Source organism: Oxyura jamaicensis, chromosome 4, assembly GCF_011077185.1.
Source record: "Oxyura jamaicensis isolate SHBP4307 breed ruddy duck chromosome 4, BPBGC_Ojam_1.0, whole genome shotgun sequence".
NCBI classification, from domain to species: Eukaryota; Metazoa; Chordata; class Aves; order Anseriformes; family Anatidae; genus Oxyura; species Oxyura jamaicensis.
Window position 1 is genome coordinate 52,633,286 of NC_048896.1, and position 23,911 is coordinate 52,657,196.

General features: G+C 35.9%; 1 protein-coding gene across 3 annotated transcripts in view; it reads left to right on the forward strand.

Moving 5' to 3' along the window:
- LRBA (LPS responsive beige-like anchor protein) overlaps window positions 1-23,911 on the forward strand; it is a 395,253-nt gene that overhangs the window by 124,687 nt on the left and 246,655 nt on the right. For all 3 annotated transcript variants that reach the window (XM_035325418.1, XM_035325421.1, XM_035325419.1), the window contains exon 35: window positions 10,325-10,433. In XM_035325418.1, coding sequence (XP_035181309.1) covers window positions 10,325-10,433 — 109 coding nt within the window. The remainder of the gene's footprint in view (window positions 1-10,324; window positions 10,434-23,911) is intronic.

Sequence of the window (23,911 nt, forward strand, 5' to 3'; positions counted from 1 at the left end):
ATGTTCTCAGGATACATAGAAGTAATGACTATTTTAATGGTTGCATTTCAGTTTATGGTGAGGGAAACACCATTGTGAGGCAGAAAAAACATTTTGCTACTAGTCTTGATCCCCAGGGCCAAGGTAAAGTAACAAGGGTGTTCAGTTACAGTGTTAAGATCTAGCCTGTAGTTGTTTCCTATTATGTGAGGCTGACCTGTCCTGACCTTACTTATAAAGTGCCTGCTATAAATTTGGCCCTTGATTAATGTTTTATTAGCATAGATAACGTAGAGATCCCACACACATGTAAACCGCAATGTAAGGTTCATCTGGGTAAGATGATTATCACAAACAAATCAGTTACTGAGACTGAGTTGTAAGTAGCAGTTACCTAGTAGCATGCTTGTTCAGGTCAAGCTTTCTGAGAGCATTCTATCAGTGAAGTGTTTGGAATTGGCTATTTTCTTTTAAAAAACCTACAGTGCCCATCACAGACAGATGGAATTACTCCTCCACCTCCATAAAGAACATCAATACCTTATAGTCTAGTCTTAGCAGAGTGGTTGTCTGAGGGACAAATGATCCCTTAAAGACTGAAAAGTGTGGTTTTGGTTAGCAGAAAATATCAAAGTAATTGTTACTTCATTTTTTCATGACTCATAGCAGAGTTGTTTCTTTAAAAAAGCGGGAACATAACTTTCATTATGGGGAAGAAGAAAATGGATTCATTTCTTAAAAATATCTTCTTTTATCTAGCTCCATTTTCCTCCATTGCTGTTTATAGGAGCCTTTAATGTTATTGCTGAATTGGTCATTGCAGTACTTTGTGGCATTTCAGCATTCACTAAAATGAAACTATTATCCTTCTTACGACATGAACTACATTTCAAAACTACTCTTTTCTTCTCTTTATACAGGTTGCACATTATTTTTCTTACACGTATCTTAACATTATACTAAAGCATTTCAGTTTGTGTATTTTAATGTGCTTGGGATTGTTTGATGTATTTTCGCCGTAACATTATAATCTTAAGAACTCTTAAAGCTGAAACCTTCTAATTATAACTTAAAAAATTGAAATAGCTAAAGGACTTTCAGACTTTTCACTGCACAACTGTATAGTAATAGTTGAATTTTTAAATTGTCTCCTGTAATGACTCAATAAAGATGACAAGGTGGTTGTACAAAGGGCAGAACTGGTTTCAGCAAGTAAGGATGTCTGTGGGGTACCATGACACATGGAGTGTTAGAATAAATAAAATAAAATTAGGGACTGTAAAAAGTGCCTGGAATTTGTGGAGTCCTAAAATTGCTTTAGTCTGCTTTCTTGGTGGTAAAAGTCTTAGTCATCTTATAACTTTGGTAGAGCATTTTTTTTATTCCCCATGTTTGTTACTCAATTTTTAACTAGTTTTAAAGATATCAGTGGATATTCCAGTTTGAAGTGTGTTCTCCTGTTTTCCTTTATCAAGAAAATAAGACAACTGAAAATGTTTCTGGACTTGAAAGAGCTCTAGAAGAAGAGATATAATTATCTTCTTTTATTTGCCTTCAAATGTGCGTTTTGCTCTTACGTGATAGGTATGAATGTACCTCTCTCCCTCTCACCAGTTTAAAGTTTTATGTTTAGACTTGCCATGTTTTTGCTAGGATTCCCTGGCCAGAAATGTGTGCAGAAAATTTGCCTTTGGGACTCATAAGATCTACAGTGTATGTGCTGCAGTCAGAATGTGCTGGGCTGAATTTCAGTACATTCACAAGTAACTAATGTGTAACATAGCTACCTAGTTGCTCCCAGGCTTTCCAAATGCATCTTGTCCGCTGTATGCATATAGCAGAATTGATTTGTTTGTGCCAAAGAAATTTCGGATCTTGGGAACTGAAGAAAATCTCTAGACAGCGGACTAGTATGTGAAGATACAGAACAGTAAACCTACCTAAATCTGAAATACACAACTGAAGTCTTCTGAAGGCCAGAATACAAGCATAGTGGGGGGGGGGGGGAAGCTGTGCAGAAACACAGGAAAGTGCAGAATATAAGTGAAAAGCAAAAGGAACAGGTATTGGAAAGTAATCTTTCTGTGCATGGAAAGAAATACAGATTTCAAAACATTGCTACGCTAAATAGTAATCTGTTTTTAATAAAACTGAATAAGCATTATTCCATCATACTGTGTCTGGGACCACTGTTACTGTTCTTTGAAAACTTGTTTAAAAAAAAAAAGCCCATATCCATTGTTTCCCTTTGTACTGAGCCATGTGTGCAGCAGAAGTATAGATTGTCAAACATTTTCCTTAGTCTGCTGAACTTCTGTCAGTCTAGATTTGAGTCTTTGTGCTTCTTTCACCTTTGCGTCCTGCCTTTTGGGAGAGTCTGTTTTTGAACCTCAACCCAAGACCTTACTGATGAGAGAATTTGTTCACTGGAACCATCCCTTAGGTGCAGTTTGTTCAGCTCTTGTAGCCAGTCCTCTGCTTTGGAGACTACTAAGATGTCCAGGAAGATTGCTTTGTTTTTCACCCTGAAACTAATTATCTTTCCTACTTATGCAGGAGATGATCAAGCTCTTATTGCTGAACTGGAAAACAACAAGAACAAACACTTTGTTTTACTTCCTTGCATGTGTAACTGTCTGTTCAGTTAGACTCTTATTTCCTCTACTTGACTAGTTAGCAAACAACTCCTTTGCTCTGTGAAGGTTAAAACTCTCCTGTCATTCTGATTCATTAGCACACTTAAGTGTGAAACATCTCTTATGCTAGACCTTATTTTCTGTATCAGTCAGTGCACTAACAAATGTACTTGTGCTTGAGACTAGGCATGACAGTTATTATCCCCTTTGGGGTGATAATGGGTTTGGCATGGCAGGGGTTGAGGGATCAGTCTCCTAAGCATGCTGCAGCAATTACTCTTTCAGATTTTCAGTTGAAGAGACTCTGGGACATGATTAGTTTTAATTTTTGCAAGAGCAGTTTTCTTACTCAGCCAAAGAATGAAGTGCTGTGTTCTTACACACGTTTATATATCTGTAAATGCATATTCAGACAACATTGGCTTTAAAAAACTGTCCGTAAAGTTTAGTGGAAAGCTAACCTCATTAAGTGAACAGAATATAAGTATAATTTCCTCCCTTTTGTCATCCCCCTTTCAATTCTGTAACCAAACCAAAACAAAGAAGTCTGAGGATTCGAGAGTATATCCAGGAGAAGCTGCACTAATGAAGTTTGTGTTCCTGTAGCTTTTTCACATGGCTCGATTCTCTGCTGTCTAATGCGGAATGAAATTGCATTAAAAAAAAATCTCAATCAGAAGATTCTCTTCCAATATTGGAAGATTGGATTTTTTTTCCAAGGATGCTCACAAGGGTTTTTGTCCTCTGCTGGATATAAAACTAGTGTTTTTTTTTTTTTTTGAGAAATTCTAGCCTTCTATTAAAAAAAAAATTGTTGGAATTATGCAAAGTATTAAGAAGTTACTGGGAGGTGCAAGAGGGCAGGTTGCATACAAACCCAATATCCTTAGAAAGTAAAAATTCCACCAACCAGCCAAAAAAAGCCCCAGACGTCCCCAGAAATAACCAGATGTAACCAGTGGTATTCTCCCAATACATAACATCCAGTAGTTTGAAATCTGGAATGTTGTAATCATCTGTATTTCTGTAGCACTTCTTATAAAAGTACTATGAAAATTTTGACATCACCTGCCATTCATTCTCTTAAATTGCAGATACTGCTTTTTACTGGTCATAGATTTTTACTGGTCATAGATGATAATATATTTATATATATTTAATATTGATATAGATGGCAATCAGATGAGTTGTCCAATTGCTTACATGTTTTCCTAACAGAAACCGGGACAGATGCAGGCTGCCCCATTCAATTGTTTTCCACTCGCAGTAGTGCGGTCACTCTCAAGGAATGAATGTTAGAGAATGTGTTGCCATAGGAGCAACTACTGTGATGGTAAATAGTTAGAAAAATATAGCTATTAATGAAAAAATGGATGATAACTGACACACTTATGCTTTGTGCATAATTGACCAAAAAAGGCTCAGGAAAAAATGATAAATGTACTCACGTCCAGAGTGGAATTGATTACTGCCAATCTGCTCCTCTTATTGCAGCCTCTCTGCCCTGAGCTTCTGATAACACAGAATCTGCACCTTAGTCTTGATTTGTAGGAGGGGAAAAAGCATTTTCCACATTTCCTTGCTTTTTGTTTTTAGCAACCCCTTCTGGTTAAGTGTTAACGTTTTGTGAAAGGGATTTTCAGTGATTTATGTTCAGAGTTTTTATGCTGTTGTTTTGGTTTCATAGCAGAAGCAGCTTTTTTCATGTGTGAATTTGAACCACAGAAGATTGTTAAGCTAGACTTTAAGCAACATTTTAAATGTGCTTAAAATTAGAAATTGTAGCCTGGATGTGTTTCAGAGATGGATAAGTGATTTGAGGTGGGGCTCTTGACGCTACATGACTATTTTGTGCATGTGCGCACCACGGCATTTTGTGACATACACAACCATTCTTAAAGCAGTTTTTTATTTTACTGAGTTTTGTTTGATCATCTGTGCATGGATTTAAATTGCATCTTTTTATGTAACTGGAAACATATGAGCTTTGCTGCAACTTAATGAGCAAGCAGAAGCTTTTTGGGGAAAACAGTTCTAATGATTAAAAATTAATGCAAGCTTTTATTACTGGAGATGCTAGTAATAGTGGAGTGCATATATGTGACAAAGGTAGGTTTTGCTTTGGGGAGTATGTCATTAATTTGTTCTATAAAAAAGCAAAATCATAAAACGCTTTTGAGTGCCTGGGAATTCTTAAATGTTTTTTTATGTAGAGTGTTTTAGTAACATCTGCTTTTAAAAAATAAATTGATATAGCAGTAACAAGGAAGTATTTATACTGCACTCTGTGAGCATATGGGGATTGTACTATTACTCTGATCTAAAATTTTTAGAAATCATCTGTCGTGCTACCAAGCGGAATGTGAACACAACCTCAGAAGAACTTTCACTTGGTTCTTACGTGTTCTGAGTGGCTATCCTAGACAGAAAAAATGGGATTCATGTGTCCCTTCCTTGCTGTCCTTTCTGAGTGCTATTAATGTTTATCCTATTGCATGTCCAATACAGTTTTTCTGGTGTCTCTGCACTGTTTATTTTCTCTCATATTTTGAGGGGGGGTAAATGTGTTTAAACTTACGGGCTTGTCTGCAATTTTTGATGACGGAACAGGGTTATCTGTAAAGTATCTGTGTTCAACAAAGCAATTGTAAGACTTTCTTGCAGCAGTAATTCCAACATTTAACACATGGAGCAGTCATATCCCATAAAAGGCTGTGTATCCAGGTATATTTTATCTCCTTTTGAAGAAAGAATCTTTTATATGCTAGGTTTATGAGGAGAGCAAGTAGGAAAGCTTACTGCTGTCCTTCTTTCTCAGTTATCTCCAAGTTCTCTGTTATGATAGTATCTGGAACAATCATAATCCATTCCTGTAGTACTTTATGAGAGACTTATGCCTAAACAGCTGTTGTAAATGTCACCTATAAAGCCTTTGCTGTATTGCGAATAAAATTGATAATTGTTGGACAACAGCAATACTAACCCAGGATTTAACCATCTCTCACTTTGTTTTCTTACACACATTTTTCTGTTCATTGTTTTTTGCTTGCACTGTCTCCTTTTTGCTTGTTCTAAGAAGGCTGACTTTTTTACTTGACTATCTAACCACTCAGCAGCCAGAAGTCAGAGTAAAAAGACTTCTTGCTTTGTCTCATAGTTTTCTCATCCAGTGTAACAATAAAAATCAGAATATCTCATCTGTTTGGCTGGAACTCCATCTCTCAGTGGTGTTAGCACTTCATTCCTGACCCAGCAAAGTATGCAAGTATATATTTAACTTTTCGCATGGGATCTGCCCCATTGCTTGTTTTTACTAGGCTGTTCATCTTCTCAAAGTTCATCACATGATTAAATGCTTAGTTTGAAAACCAAGTGCTCAAGCAGAGGAAGAAGAGTCTGCTTGAGACCTGGAGTCTGGTGTGCACTGAAAGCAGAGGAGTAGGCCTAGTATTCAGTGTCATTATCCATAGGTATTATGGTGGAAATATTACAGGACATATATGTCCATCAACACTCCAAACAAACCTCATATTAATGATCAGGAAAATGGCGATTCAATAACTTTACTATTAAATAAAGCCAAATCAAATGGCGGTCTAACAAGGGGGAGTGTAAATCACCACATTCAACAGCATTTCAGTGTTTAATAACAATAAAATAAAAATATAAATGTAAAGATAAAAATAAACGTGAGATAGTGGTATAAGAAGGCAAACATGGCCCATGGGTCTGCATACAGAGATTATGCAACCTAAGTAAGAAGGAAATGGCTAGACTGCAGTTTTATTTTCAGCTTGGGTGTGCTTACAGTGCTGGAGATGGCAGGAAATTCAATTGATTTGATTAATCAAAGAAATGAAAATATATTCTTTTGGTATGAAAAACGTATTTATAAAGAGAAATTTTGGATAGACTTTTTATTTAGCAGAAAGATAACCGATATAATCTAGTTTTTTGGAAGAAAAAACAGGAGGGAAGCATACAAGAAATAATGGGTTATTAGTATTTTTTTAATATTGACAGCAGTTACCTCATTAGAAAGCTTATTTATAGGAGAAAGATGTGTAAAATCTCTTCAAATCTTATAAAATAGAAATGAAATTGTTTAGTGGAAAACATGCATGATTAATTTCATGTAGAAGGCCAGAGTAGATAACAGAAAGGATCATTATGACACTTTTGAATTCACGAAATGTAATTAATATGTTAATAAGATAAAATTTTCTAAATGATTCTTCTTTAGAGGAAATCATTTGTTTCACAAATTTACCTGATGTAGCTAATATAGTTTATAGCCACTCACATATATGCAAAACATGTTTTATGTAGCTTGGAGTTGAAATAATATTCTTGAAAGAGTGATATTTTTGTCCTTGCCTCAGTAGTGGTCTACTCAGTTGGAAAAAGTTGTATCTGTTGCAGGCAGTGGGCTGCACATAGCAAATTTCTGATCAATGTTTTGTTTGCCTCAAATGAAAAGCAGCAGCAGCCAAGGTTTCTCAAAATTTCTGTTTAGAAATGGATGATTAAAACTTTTGTTTTACACAGAGGCATGCTCTGTTATAGAGATGCTGAAAGCTTGTGTTTGCCTTTCATTTTTAATGGTGGCTATGGACTCATCTGCTATATCAGGCCACCATTATACTTATGCACAGGTACATACTGCGTTGGCTAAGTTTGACCTTTGAAGGGGTAAATGCAAAATAGAAATATGGGGTGTGCTGTGTATGTGGATGCTGTTCTCAAGGACATCTAAGCTGACCTAGATAGTGATACAACTTGAATTATTACTAAAATTATATGAACTATATTAGAAGAACTTTAATCTAAGACTATGCAGCATTTGGAAAAAGTGACTGAAAAGTAAGATTGCAATTTTGAGTTCTTTAATATAAATAATGAACACGCTTGCATATGTGTGGTAGTTTTACCGTGCTAGGCAGTTGAACACCACAACCGCTCTCTCACTCCCCCTCCTCAGATGAGGAGGGGAAGAGGTAAAGGAAAGAACAACTCACGGGTTGAGATAAGGGTGATTTAATTAAAGAGAAAAAAAAAAATACACATATATATATATATTATTAAGGAAATATTATTATTAATTAAACAATTCAACTAAAGGGAAAAAAAGGGAAAGGGGAAGAGGGAGGGGGAAAGGGAATAACTAAACGAAACAAGTAAAGGCTATGTGGAAGTGCAGAGGAAAGAAATTACTCTCTACTTCCCACAAATGAGCGATGCTTGACCACGTCCTTGAAGCAGGGCCTCAACGCACGTAGCCGGTGTTCAGGAGGAGGACAGACGTTTTCGCAACGAGAGCCCACCCCTCCCCTCTTCTTCCTTTTTCCACCTTTTATTGCTGAGTGTGACATCAGATGGTATGGAATATCCCTTTGGTTGGTTTAGGTCAGCTGCCCTGCTGATGTTTCTTTCTCACTTTTTGCCCACCCCCTAGGAGGGTCAGAGAGAGTCCTGATGCTGTGCCAGCACTGCTCAGCAGCAGACACAACACTGGTGTGATACCACTGCTGTTCTAGCTACAAGTGCAGAGCGCAGCACTGTATGGGCTGCTGCAGGGAAAGTTAACATCCCAGCCAGACCCAGTACAATATGATATAAACCAGCAGATTATGTCTTACATATTTCGTTTGCATTAGTAAAAAACCTTTACCTTCACCTCTTGACCTCTACTTGCTGAATTGGGCAATTTGTGATAAGGGAAGTTGATAACTAATAATATGAAGCTGTTTTTTTCTGTAGTTTTTAACCTTAAGAATTTTGGCAACTGAAATGGGAAGTTCAGCTAGGAATGATCTGCAAAATCACATGCAAGTTTTATCTAGCTGTGCTAGCCCAGTATGGAATATCATAGAGAAATAGGGAAATAGTGTAGGATTTGTAAGGTGATAAAGGTGATGACTGATCATGGGAGACCAGGCTTCTTCTGATGCACAAAAGCTATTTTATTTTTTATTTTTTTAAACTGGGTACAATTCTAGTCTGTTTTTATAATGTTGCTCTTCTGTGAGGGAATGTAGTTTTTTGCTTTGGAACAAGTGCATCATCCTTTCAAATGTACAATAAGTGCCACTGTACAGTCATGTGCTGGGCTGCTTACATGGAGCAGATAAAAAGGAAAATCTATCAGATAGTAGGTAAGGTAATTATTACAGAGCATGCTTTCTTGAACAGATTATGGTGGGCTTTTTGGAGGATGACTGGTATTTTGTAAAACGATTGTAGGTTAGTTGATCAATAGCTCCTTCCATTCCAAAAACGACTATTAAAAAATAAAAAGTGATTATTAAAAAAATAAAAAGAGAAAAAAATAGTTCTAAAACAGGTGCTTCTGTACAAGCCTCCTCAAACAGAATATGGCCATACCTCAAATCATGAATTGTCCTTATTTTTTCATGAACTCATGTAAGTGGAGGCAGTGATCCAGTGACTTAACTGGTTCGTGATCGCACGGTCTGCCTCCTTTAGCTCTTATGCTGCAGTTTTCTTGGCCCTGTGGTGTGAGAAGCAAGGAGCAAAGAAGGTTTTCATTGTCAGATGTTTTTCTGACTCTGGATTTCTTCTTATTGCTTGCTTGTGACTTGCAAGCCTACTGCACGTGCAGAATTATGAATAGGGTAGGAAAAGGGACAGCAGAGCATTAACGATCATACTGTCAAACATACATATAGAGACAGGTGGAGCCTTAGCTCCACATAAGTAAGTTCTAGGTAATAAAATTGACATTGTATGCATTAGAAGGCATCTTGTATAAGGAAGACTGCCTTTCTAAAGAACAGGTCTCGATAGACCCTGGGAACTTATTGAAATGTGTTTTAGTTTCTAGCAAGGCAAGCAAGCGATTTTATCTTTTGCTACTCTTTTCTACATTAACAACTGAAGGCCTTTTAAAAACAAGTTAGAATACTAGGTATTTTGAGAAAACTAACTAGTAGTAATGGTTTTGTCTGATCTTTGGATCCTATGGAAAAAAGCACCTTCTACAACAGTGTAGCTCCTGGGTTTTAACTTTATGAATCCCAATGTAACTAATTAAAAAAGAAATATTTTTTAGTAAAAATATGAACTCACTGAATAATTGGGCTGTAATTCAGTCTGTCAGCTCTGCTGCCATTCGTAAACTCAAAGATTATGAAGGCCTCAGAAGTCTCAGATTGAATTGCAGCTTTGTTCTGTCCGTAACCTGAAACAATGTATATCAGCATTTTATTTGTGAGACTGAGCATGTTTTATAATCCTGAAGATATTACTTAAATGTATATTTAACATACAATTTCAGTTTTGCATTCGAAGAAAACCATACTTCAGTGTAATTCACATTTTTTTAATTGGACTTTACATTGGTTACATTAGGGCTTTCACTCTCAATGTTCACATGCGTAAACTTCTTACTGTTCTTTAGCATGTGTTGTATGTGAAAGATTTTCTTAGATAACTATATTTCAAGTAAAACAAGTGACTGTTTAGTGTGTTTGCATTTTGTTTAATTCTTAGCTTGGTTTATGATTGAAATACAGTTTTGCAAGTTCCCAGAAAATTACCCTTTAAACTTATTTATAACATCTTCTTAACACAGTGAAGTCAATATTGTGGAACAGAGCTCAAAATATTTATATACGTACCATATTGACATATTTTTATTTTAGGACTTAACTCTCTTAAGGTTGTTCTTGAATATTTTCTGTCCACAGGTTGCTGAGTCAAACTATGAAGGACCATTTGGTCAGAGTGGCTAATGAAGCAGAATTTATCTTGAACAGACAGAGAGCAGAGGATATTAACCGGCATGCTGAATTTGAGGTAAGAAATAAAATCTTAAAAACAAAACAAAACAAACAAACAAAAAAAAAAAACACAAAATAGAACACAACCACCAAAACCAGAACACTGTAACAAACCTCCTATGTCTGAGGATTCCAATGTGTGATATAGGCTTTTCAGGCGTGAGAGACTCTATCCTAAAGAAGTACTTAGCAGTCCTAGGGAGTTTTAATGGTTTGCCACTAACTGTGATGGAGAAACAGGCTGTGCAAAACAACTCAGAATCTGCAGTCATAGTTTGTGGAGGAAGGAATTATCATACCAATGCTCCTCTTTTCCTTGAAGAAAATAGCACTGTATGTTGTAAAGCTGCTTAGAATCACAGTCAAGATACAACTCTGGAAAGGAAAGGGGGGTTGGAGGGGGACAGACCTTCCTAAAGATAAATGGTAACAGCCTGCTAAGCGCAAAGCAAGAAATTACCTTTTGTATAGTTTGCTATTTCACTTAATCCATCCCTAAAACCATTTTACTTATGGTTCACATGCTTCAGTATAGTTTTGTTATGTTTTTGTATTTTCATCCCACTTTAGGGATTCTAAAGTGAAATATAGGTCTTTGCTTTTATAGACTTGTAATAAAAATACAAGCCTTTTTTCTGAATCACTTTAGCCATACCTCCAATTTTGGATCTTAGCTATTTCATGTAGTTCCTTTCTGTTTGCTTTAATTATGGGATTGTTTTAATGAAAATGAAGTTAAATCTCACTGAATTCTCTAATACTCTGCTTAAAAAGTACTTAGTCTTTCTTCTGACATGTGATACTACTTGTGGTTTTGTTTTTAAAATGAAGCATTAAGAGATTGAAGGCACATTTATGTTTAACGTATTCCTAAACTGTTTTTCTCTTAAATCTTTACTTGAAAAAATACTCCCCAAAGATGAAAGCATATTTGTCTTAGACAGTGCTTATGTTCTAAAGGTCATCTGTGTTGGCCCCAGGATTCAAGCTGTGCGTTGTTTAATAACATATCTGCACTTCATCTAGACCTAGTTACCCCCTCCTGAAAACAGAGATGTTGTAAGATATCTACAGTACCATTTTGCAATGGTGAAATAGCAGGCATGTTTCATTTATTACATCAAGGGTTTGGCGACAGTCCTGTGGAGATGAAAAGTGCGTCTTTTTACTTCCTTGCCTGATAATCATTGGAGTGGGACATGCTTGACATCTTTTGCTCTGGATTTATGCAGAAGCTCCATGCATGACATGGCATCATTGATTACATGAACAGCTCATTTTTTTCTTCAGATGCAAACTATACACAAAGGTGTGGGTATGTAAATATGAGCTATCAACCAGTACAGCATTTCAGTGACAACTTCTCTATTAGCCTTATTTCAGCCTTGGAACACCTTTTCATAATATCTGGAAGAAATTTACACTGAGCATCCACTTACATTTTTAATATAGCTCTGAGTTTAGCTGTGATTTAATTCTCTAGGATAAGACTTGGCTGATAATTTTCAAGCTGGTGCTGTTTTGAATCTGTGGTATCTCAATATGATGGCTCAAGGGGTTTAGCTCATCAGGTTGAACTTAAACTAGTGTACTAAAATAGCTCTAGTGTACTAAAATAGTAGCAGTCTGTTTACTGAACTTGGTTTTGTTACTGTGTTGGAAAAAAGTAGGTCTAACATCACTTCTGCAGATGTATAAAAATCAAGATATGCAACTGTTTGATTCTACTAAATGCTTCAATACGGAATCTGGTGAAGTTAGCATTCCACTAAAGTCTGTGGCAGGCTTCACTCAGAATTAAGGTGGTGTGTAGTTTGTTTTTCTTTGTGTGTGTAAGGGAAAACAGGTAGTTTCATTCTGTAGAATTTGCAGGTATCACATCAGCAATGAGAAATTCTTTTATATCGTGTTGTATCTGTGGATTGGTCTGTTTTGTATGCTTCCTGTCTACTGTGCTTGGGTGCTTGTAACAGTGGCATTTTCTAGTCATGCTATTCCTTCTAGCCTTTTAAAATGGTGCTCAGGGCTATAGAAATAGCCTTCCTTTCTTCTGTCATGCCCAGAAATAGGCACTGTCAGGTGACTTGATTGGAGCTGTTCCATCCCTTAATGGGAACAGGTCTGTGCTGGGCTGCAGACATGCCTTGTAAAGTAATTGGTAGGTATGTTCCTCTTGTGTGAACGTTGATGCCTGTATTTTGGTCCAAACACTCATGTCATGACAGACTTACAGGCATGTGAAAGGAAGGACTAGCAAATAAGTGAAAAGGGGCTTTCAAAACAATTTATACAGCCTTTGATCTGGTTCATATCTTCTATTTGAGGACGTGAGGATGCAGAGTAGCAGACTGTGAGCCATAAGCAAAAGACTGTTTTGACTAGCATGACTGGTGTGTTTTGGTCTTTTGCCTGCACCCACTTCCTTGATTTGCTGCATCTTCCATCTGCTCTTGAGAAATGAATTCCTATTGGAATGGAGGTGGTGTTCCTCTGGTCATGAGAGAGACTGTACTTGGTCCATTAAAAGCAATATCCTATCTGCCATGGCATATAACTAGAAAGGAGCAATTATACAAGGAAGCAGATAGGTCGCACTTTTGTAAATACTCTTATCATATTGAGATCTGTGGGTCAGGGACTTCCTTAACCAGAGGTCATGTCTTTAATAAATAGCATTGTGATTTTACTGCTGTAAATTTTTCCAATTACATTTTAAATTTAATGTAAATGTTTTGTACCATTGTCATCCTAAGGCGGGGAATTTCCCTGCTGTTACAGTTGAAGAAAATGAACGGATCCTTTGTACAACAAAAAGTTGAAGCATTTTGGGGGGAAATAATATGATCCTATAGCACTTAGCCCTGAAAAATGGTGTATACATATGTATTTTTAATTGCATTTTAAAATACTTACTGATTTTGGTAATTACTAGTTGGAAAGCTGCAACTTGTTTAAAAATTGCTTCAGACAAGCATCGGTGGTTCAGATCAGAAGAAAGCTTTGCCACCTGTGCTAGGGGATAAAAGAGATGAGGCTGGTGCATTGAGGGATAAAGATCCAGAGACAGCTGAGAAATGTGGCAAAAAGTCTTACCATTTTTGATTTTTACTCAGTTATTATTTAAAAGTCGTGACGAAGATGAGCCTTGCAATATGAATATTGGATTTTGGATAGGATTGCACCATGGTGATAGAGCAGTGTAGTCTTACAGAATTTCCTGGAGAACATTCTTTTCACTCTTTTTTTCCTTCTTTTTTGAAAAGCAATGGCAGTTTTAAAATGAAAGGCAAAATATCTTGTCACCATTCAAACCTTTGAAGTCTGGTATTTGGAGCCTCCAGAGGGAGAAGAAAGAAAATGGAAGTTCAGACAAGCTTCATAGCAAAGTTGTGTAGTTGTATATTGTTATATATAATTATGGTTATAAATTATATGATATTTGCTATAAATGGGGTAAGGATGATCCTTGTAGAAGGAAGGAACAAACTAGGAAAATAAGAAGTTCTTCCTCAAGGGAGAGGCAGTCCTTAGATGAATGAGTCCACTTTGGAAATGTGATGCAACAAAGTATGTTATGTGCCATTTTAGAAGTTGCACAGGGCTGAGAGGGGATGTTTTCTTGGCAAAAATGCATTCAATTCTTTCAGAGCCAGGAGGAGAGAAGCAGCAGCAAATGGGGCATGTTCACTTTGCCACATGAGATCTGATGGGGCCTTACTTCACTGTGATCCCATGGGGGGGGACCAGAATGTTGACAGAAAAATGTCTGTGCCCTTTCTATAAAGTAGGGTACCAGAAGAGTGAGTTTTTTTTTTTTTTTTTTTTTTTTTTTCATACTGATCCAGTTTCTGCTGTCACTTTAGGTAGAGAGGAAACTCTGAGTGCCTGAAGCAGATAGATTTAAACTTTGAAAAGATTTGAAAAGAAATCTTTACTCCCTATGTCTCTTCAAGGCAAATCTTTCTTTTTAAGGAACTTGAAGTGTCTTGAGCAGCAGCAAAATCTGCACATCTGTTTCTGGTGGGAAGGCGTCTGCCATCTTGGGTGTTTTTGTGTTCCTTCTGTCAGGAGTCTCTCTGTTAGCATTGTGGACTCCCTTGATCTACATGTCTCCTTTGCCTCTGCAGTCCTCCATGCCAGAAACTTCTTCAAACAGGGGATGATTGGCTTCTCCCTAGGAAGATGCAGTCTCTTGCCCTTTTTGGTGGGCTTCACCTCATGACTCAGCAGTCTGCACGAAGACAAAGAAGTCCTTGTCCTGAGTTCCTGGTCATGCCTTTTTTAATAGAAGATAATATAAGTACCATAGGGAATTATGAGCAAATAAGTTATACTATCTTTTTTTCTAAGCTTGAAACTTAAAAGCTGTTGCAAAAAAATACAAAATAGACAGTATTTTGGACATGAAGGATAGGTCTTCTATGGTTGAATACAGTCTGTCTTACGTCCTTTTTTCCCCTGATCCCTCACCTACGTTTTCACTGTTACCTCTATAGGTAGTTACATCTACGAATATAGACATGTGGGGAGGCTACAGAAGGAGCTGAGATACTTACAGTTTTACAGTATGATTAAACCTCAGACAAGCTTGATGAAGCAATATTACACGCATTTCTCTAGTGAGATGGCAGTGAAGCACTAATTTTTACAGTGACTGTGGAAATGTAAGCATTCCTAATGAAACTTATAACCTTGTAACACTTAAAACCTTAAATTTTGCCCAGTGTCTGTCATTTCTATGCACGGGTCTCATCCTGAGTTTTGGTAGAGCTGAAAGACCTGAAGAGGTCTTTTATGACCTGTTTCAACCTGTTTATGCCTGAATTCTAACAGCGAATTTCATGTTACCACCTAGCATGCTTTCTATAAATGACCTTGAAAAATCTGGTGATTTGCACTGTCTTAGATTATGTGTGCAGACTGCTGCAGAGTTGGGCCTACGAGAATAATTGGATTTGGTGTGAGGAGGGGGGAGGGAATTTTGTGCTGTAATTGAGTTTATTTTATAATTTATGATCAGAGTGCCCATTGTCTTGGATATGCATCCTGTCTTATACATATTTCTTCATGTATTTGTGTGCAAATATACATATTTATAGAATTTCAAATATGTAAACTTGCAAGTGTTTTAGGTCTGGCATATTCAAGCATCATAAAGTTTCATCTTTCTGATAAAGGTTTAATTTGCTATTGGATAGCACTAGTGAATTTTGACCAAAACCTGTGATATCACAGGTCAGTTGTTGTGTATTTTTGATGAGTTCCAACAATGTCTTTTTTTTCCCCTCAAAGATTGACATGAAGAAATTGGAAAACGGGGGTGATGGTGGGAGTTACTATACTGAACCATTCATATTGCTACATATTGTGTGGATAGAGAAGCATTGAATAGCACAATGCAATCCTCTGGAAATAGTCTAAAACACAAGGATTCTTCCCTTGGTTACTGTTCCTCACATCATCTTTGGTCACTTCTTGCAGTAAAATTTAACTGCTTCCATAATTTACAAAGTAACCTACCTCCTCGAAGTGCTATTTTAAAATTTTGTCTGGCATAGTCATTCTCTGGGCTTTTTAGTTGCACTTTTTCAGATTTTCATCATACCTAGAAATAAAAAGTGCTGGCATTCTTGTTATTGGCCGTTTCTGTTGATTAACTGAGAATTTCACATGATTTTCCCTTTGCATTTGCTATAAATCATGCTAGGCAGCTAACTTCTCTGCATGATTTCTTTTCAATAATTAAATCTAGCATTTCCAGCTGCTGTAAAATTTGTTGCCCTTTTCTGTTCAGTTATGTTTTTTCATGTGGAAGAGTTAGACTTCCTCATAGTTTTAATTCTTATTCAGTATCAATTTATAGGCCGTGGTTTAGCTGTAATAAACTGAATGTTTTATTTTATGGCTCATACTGAGAGAAGAATCTCAATGTTAATACAAGTATTGGCCTTGGCAGAGGTAAGATACAAGGCTTGGCAAGTGTTCTGCTAGTGACTTGGCAGAAAACAAAATTCAGTGGTTGAGTTGATTGACAGTCTTGTGTATTCTGTACCTTTTCCCCTTTGGTGTAACTAAACACTGACTAACATTTAATGCTAATTTGTATCAGAGGAAGTAGCTAGGAAGTATTGCAAATCAGTTGTGGCAGAAAATCCCAAAGTCAAAGAGAATGTTTTAGAGCCCTTGAAAGAATTATGAAAAGGTAGTTGGTGTCTTCCTAATTTCTGTAGATGATAGTTAACTGTGGGAAAGAAAGTTTTATCCCTTGACTGGATCTCTATTCTCCGTATAATTTTTCATTGTTTTTAAATAAAGGCTGTTTTGTTACAGAGCTCATGCATCAAATAACCTTTTTGTGACTCGTGCAATGTTGTTTTATACAAAGCCTTATTCAGCACACTTAATGGCAATGACCTTGTTTAATGGAAAAAATAGTTTGGAATGCTTTCAATTGCTATTCTGTCTAGCAGGGTGGGTTATCAGCAATTAATCTTTACAGAACTTATGGAGATAATGGATAGTGCATGTTGTAGGCTACCTGTAGTAATGTAACCAAAAGCTACAGTCCTTTGTATTGCCACATTTCATTTTTGCAATTTATGGAAGTTCGATGTACCTTTGCAAAAAATACGGCTTTACACATTTGTTTTATGTACGGGCTTAATTCTATCTCAAAATTATATTTTTAACTAAATGCTACCTTTTGCATTGGGTAGGTCAGGCGTTATACCACCATCTTTTGGTAGAAGAAAGAATTTTTTTCTTCAATTTCTAAACACATTTTTTAAACTACTGTAAAAACTGAAAACTCTTCAGTGCTGAGCATGGAAGATTTTTTTTTTCTAGGATTAACTAGTTTTGTGTTGCTACAGTGTGTTGACAAGTCCCAAACTGGAAAATTAAATTTCTTATATTCCTGAGGTGGGAATTCTTTGGATTTCTTTCTTCGTGAGTCAAAAAATAGTGGAATGAGAATTCACTTAGTGTTTGAACATTATAACATCTTCCCTGTGCTCTGGGAACTGTGGGAATAAAGTATTGCTTGGTTATGAAAGAAGGAATGAAAACTTGTGGTTTCTCTTATGCACTGCTTTACTAAGCAATGGGAGAAAAAGGAATGCTGACACATCTTTTTTGTTATATAACACATTTAAATCAAAGTACAACACAAACAGTATGTCTAAGAGCTATCAGAGACATAATATTTCTGTTTCTGAACAAGCTTAAAACAGAAATTTCATTTTAGAACCTCCTATAAACTTTTCTGATGAAATGAAATAATGTTATTTTCATTAACTTTTTTGGATATTTTTTACAAATTATGCCACAAACTGAAGAGATTACCAAATTTCTTTGGAAAAATTAGACTTGATCATGATATTTTACTGCTTAAAATGAGTGTTACAAATGTACAAGTTATGTATTCAGCTAATAAGGAGAAAACTGCTATGGTTCATTCTTATGTTAGTACTTAAGAGGCTCTTCAGTTTTTCTAGGAATTGCAAAGTATTTTTCTTGACGTTTTAAATGATTAAATAGAAAGTGTATATGGAAACAAAAGAGTGTATAGAAGTAATTAAATAATTGTGATTCTTTGATTCTATGAATTACATATATTTAATTTAACTGTTCTGTTTACCCTTAAAAAAGGGGGAATTGAATTCAACAAAAATAAGTCTTGGCCTTTAAAATCTGTTGAATATAGATATGAAATAGACTTATAGCTGTAGGTATTTCATATAATAATTTCCTGTTCTAGTTTTTCTGATGCAAATTAAGTTTATTACTTTATATTTGCTTAGCAGTATCATGTCAAGATTCTTCCACGTTTTATAATCTGTTGTTTCATTTATATATTCAACATACTTTGAAAAATATTCAGGAATGTCATACGGTTATGAGTGTTCTCTGCTCATTCTTTTACAGTCCGAACTGTGTGAGGTATCAGCTTTTTTGTTGCTTTTATGTATTTAATACATCTCCTTATTTCTCACTTCCTGCTAATGATCAACTTTCCTTTGTTTTAAAAACTTTTTATCCCCTTGGGTAAGTATTGTTACAGCTGATTATATTCACTAGAGATTATCACTGAGTTTAATTAATCTACTCTTCTTGACCCTGGAAGGCTTAATGGAACATGATCCATAAGTCTTGTTGTTTAGTGTTTGTAGGTTCTGCAAACCTTAAAGGTAATAAATAAATAAAAAAATCTCTGCCAGAAGGAGACGAAGACTGAATTCCTGTAACCACTTATGTTTTACAGTATTGCCCTGCTAGTTCAATGGTTGAACTGAAGCAGAATAGACATGAATACAATGGAGTAATTAGAAGAAAGGAGAGGAGTGTTATATGCTGTTTCTGTGCTCTGTGTTCTGCTGGATTGGCGGCAACAGGCATTCCTTTTGTACTTATCTTTTGCTGTGTCAGTGCATCTTAACTGTTTGCTTATTTGTTTGTGAGATCCATAATCACAAGTCTGACAGGTACCACATAAAATCCAAAATAACCATTAGTGTATGCTTAAAGGCATCAGACATAAGTAAGGTAATGTCTAAACAGTGCTTTATTAGTAGTGGTTTCCATTTGTTGTTTTTTCTTTCTAATTACCAATTTTAAGTAACACAGCTCAATTTCAAGCTTGCTACTTAACAATTTTGAAAGTAACTCTTTCAAAGAGAGTTTTGAAACTCTCACAGTAAATGTAACCCCCCAAAAGAAGTAAAATATAATATATACATACTATGGAATACATCTTCCACAGCAGTGACTTAATGAGCTACTTTGAAGAGGTGATGTGTTAAGAAAACAAGTACAGAATTATAAATGTCTGCTTTCATATTAATACATGCAGGATTTGTGTATGTCAGTTCCACTTATCACAGATAATTATTTGTGATCACTGTCTTGCAATGGCAATTGCTCAAATACTTAAATGAACATCTTGTTAGAGTATTTCAGAGCCAGTTTTCTGTGATAGAAAACAACCAGGATAGAACTACCAGGAAAACTTGACTCCAGTCATGTCTAAATATGTTTAATAACATAGTGGGATTTGACTGGTGATTTCCCTCCACTTCAAAGACTATTCTTATTTTAAGCCTGTTTCCTGTGTTCTAATTAATTTTTATCCACACAAGGGTGTTCCTTCATACTCTACAGCTTCTTGACTTTCTTTAAATATCTTTTTGGCATCCAAACAGCGGACTTTATAAACTGGATATTTCTTGTCTGCATCCCCAGTGACTCATTCAAAGAAATCTAATGAAGCATGACTTCCCTTTACAATAGCCATCAAGACTCTTGCCAGTGTGTTTATTCCGTTTTTTTTTGTTTTTTTTTTAACATATCTACCTATTTGTATCTTACAAATTTCAGAGTTCTTGCCATTTAGTTCCCCGCGGTCCTCTGGAGTCCATTTGGCACATTTCATTCTTCTGGCACTGAGGCAATCCATACAAGAATGCTGTAGCTAATGGCTAAGCTGCTTTCATCCCCAAGTTCCTGTAGATCACCTGAGCGAATGTTGTCTAGCAAATGACAGTTGGTCACTTGCTAGTTGTCTTTTATAACTTCTCTACTAGCACTTCTCTGTGGTGGCCTTGTGTTCCAAGAGCTCTTTTTATCCTTTGATCATCTATTAGCTCTACAGATAACTTAGCAGGCTTAGTTTTCCTGAGTTGTTTGAAAAATAACTTATTAGTGCCATTTATGCCTTTTTGCAAGTATTCTTCCAGCTCTTTTGGCCGACTTCATTTTGTTTTTAAACGTAATGTGCCATAGTTGACACATTTTTCTATTTTCCTTGTTTGAACAGGCTTCTTGAAGAATAACATTTTCCTACAGCCTTACTTTCTCTGCAGTTTAACTGTTCCAGCTTTTTTCTTGGTCTTTTGAAAAGCCTTTTGATGGGAGGCATACATTTCCTTTGAACCTCTAATATTCTATCTTTTTATACAGGTTTTTGTGCTGTCCATAAAAACTATTTCTGTGTTTGGCTGCATCTTTTTATGTTCACGTTCTAAAAGCTAAGCTAGCTAGCCAAGAAATTTCTTGCTTCAAATTATGTGTTCCCATCAGAAATGTTGTTCTCACCTATTCATGAAAAATAAATCAGTAGTGTTTACCTCATTTATTATTTATGTACATACTTTTGTGGAAGCTTATGCCAGGCAGTGATTCTAAAATGATCTGACTGAAGTAATAGATTTTTCAGATTTTGTGTAGATAGTGTCAATTTCTAACATTGACTAAGCAAGTGTCCTATTGGTGGATAGGAACAACAATAGCTTGATTAGAAATTTTCTTCTAAAATTTCTGTTCAAAGGTAACTTGCATTACTTATGTGCTTCTTTAAGAACAATGTTAGGGGTTGTTCAGCTTTCAAGAAAAAATACTGATGACAGTATTCATCTCTCTGATGTACTTTCTCATATATAGGTTTGACCAAAGTGAGAAAGATACTGTGTTAAAACAATTCTGATATTGGTGCTGACAAGGTCACAGAGATTTACAGGGTCTGAATGCCTGAAGGTGATTTTTTCTCAGTATTCCAACTGGTAGGTTGTACCTGTGTGTTCTGTTCAACTGTAACCTTTGTCTAATTTCTTGTTATTATATGATTATACGTTATATATATTGTTATATGATGCTTATATTTTGGCTTCAGTTTTTTTTTCTGTAGCTTTTTTTTTTTTTTTTAATCTATTGTTTATCGCATCTCGCTTCATTTTCCTAAGATAAATGAGTTTCACTCTTACTTTTTTCTTCTAAAATGGTGTCTGTGTATTCTAGATCATCCTAGTAGTTCTACTTTGTGTCTGTTGGAGGATTAATTCCTACTGGAATATGAATGAGTAAGAATAATCATACTCAATTGAGCTTAACCTATCTCAAACAGTGGATACTTAGGGAAGAATTTATTAAAAGGGCAAGCATAGTAACATTTTCCCTGACTACACTCTCACACTTCTGCAGTTCAGGGACTTCTGATTCTTGTGGTGCCAGAAATTCTTGCTCAGTACTCCTTAAGGGATCATTCCCTCATTTGCATGGTAAATTCATGTAGACTTAATTGTCACAACACTCTGCAGCAAAGAGTCTCACTGAGTTAACCACAAATTGTACTGGCATCTTAGTTTCAGGTGTTGTAAAATACCTTTTCTCTGGTAGGGACTGGAGTTGGAGGGGGCACAGACAAACCAAAATTTTTTGGACACCTTCTGTTCATTACACTGTTGTTGTTAATAGCATAAAGTGTTTGCTGTTAATAGTTCATGACTTCACACAACCCCATCGCTTAGGGTTGCTCCGTTTACGGTTGGAGCAACGGTTGGAAAGCTGTCTCCATCTGTGTACTGTAACAAGTGTAAGTAAAGGGATTTAGTGTTGTGCCACTGGCTTCTGGGATGAAGTTCACGAAGTCCTGCAGAGGGTTCTTTGCTTCATCATACATATATACACACACACACACACCTGTAATGTTATCTGTATAGAGCAGAGCATCCCTCTTGGATCTTGTCGGAGTAACACAACCTGCTGCTGGTGCTAGTGTGGTGTACAAATTCAGCAGATCTATGGTATTATGAATTGATCAGATTTTGCAGGTACAACAAGGCTGCCAGTCCCTAGAGTTTACCAGAACTTGGGGAACTTTCACATGCTACCTTCTTAGTATGTACTTGCCCTTTCTTTGGCCTGCTGTTTTCCTGGTGACAATCTTGTAATGAACTATAGAACTCATTCACAAAGGGTCCTTTATACTACATAATTTAACATGATTCTCCTATCCCTCCTGAGTCCTTTTCTTCACAATCTTGAAAAATCCTACTTTTACATTGTTATTTTATCTATAGCAGTGATTCCGATTCTGGAACCTTCCAAAATGTTTTTTAGTTCTGTTGTATTTTCTGATGGAAGACCCCAAACTGCACACAGCATTCCAGATGTGGACACACCAGGAATTTATAGATGCACATTGTGTTTGGTGTTTTTTCTTTTTAGTGGTTCCTAGTTTTTTATTTAATTCCTGCATGTTTGCTTATTACCCCATACAAAGCTTATGTTTTCATAAAATTCTCTCTCGTTATACTGAAATCTCATTATGGCAAAAAGGAGGAGTGAAGATAGAGGTGAACTCAAACCCCATTGTTTTATATCTAAATTCAGATTCTCTCCTAAATTTCTTTTATCTACAAAGATGTTCCTGTGTTTTGTTCCTATGATGACTGGATCTTTCAAGGTCCTTTTCCAGTTCCTCACAGCTCCTTCGTGATTTTACAACTCTGAATAACTTAGTGTCAACAACAAACTTTTGTCACTTATTTATTATTCATTCATTCTTGAGATTATTTATTTATTTTAACATATCTGTTGAACAACCTGAAACCAGAAGGAACTGACAGGAATTATACAGCTAGTGTTAAAATTGGACTAAAACCTTAACATTATTTTCTCGTCTCTCCTTCTGGAATTAGCTTTTCTTATTCTTGTCATTTACCTTTCTTTTGGCTGCTTTGTTTTGCTGTTCTTTTCTGAAGTTGACCTAGATAAGTGGCTATACCTTCCCAAGGGCTTAATGACTTTTTAAATCAAAGCAGTTTGCTTCCATCATTAGAGAGTTTGCACTTACAAATGTTTTAAGAGCTTTGATGTAATAAAAAATTGGGGTATACTTTTGTTGTTGTTATTTGTAAAATTAATATTTGCATTGAGTGTAAAAATATAAATGTCAAAACCCTTCTGAAAAAAAATACGAATGCAACATGACATGATAGTACAAGTTTTTGTATACCTACAGGAACCTGAAAGTACCGTGACACTCTTCTTTGTTTCTGCTAAAACAGAATGGTGAATCAAACAGTTTATAATAACATTAAGTTACAGAAAAAACATTTTCAACCAGTCTTTATAATTCCAGAATTACTGAAAGCATTTATGTCTTTTGGATTCTTCCATCAAGGCACAGGGAAGTGAATTATTGAAAAGATAAAAATAAATTTGTTTGCTTTCTGTCAGAGTTCATATCCACAGCCAACCTTGATAGAAGACCAGAATGATTTAGACAAGTTTGCTTTGGAGATTCATAACATATGCTTGCTGGACAGAATTGAGTTATCTCTGCTCTGGAGAGTAAGTTATTGTAGCAGGAGCTGACAGAGATGAAGATAACTGAGGGAAATTCAATTACCTTTTAGTGTTTTCCTTCTAATAGGATTCTTAATGTGAAAAAGATCCTTAGATGATGCGCCTATGTTGCTTTGTGAGATCTGCTTTGATACCTGCATCCAGAATAAAGTGAACTCTTCTTTTCAGGCCTCCATTAAGGATGAAATATGCATCTGCTTGCTAAATGGGTGTTAACTTTTGATCCAATATATTGTCATTTGTAGCCCAGATACATTTGACAGTCTTTTGGCAGTAGCTTTGGATATTCTCTCAAATACAATTTCACTTGTTTGTATTATTATTATTATTTGTGAGAAGCATGCTTGTAGC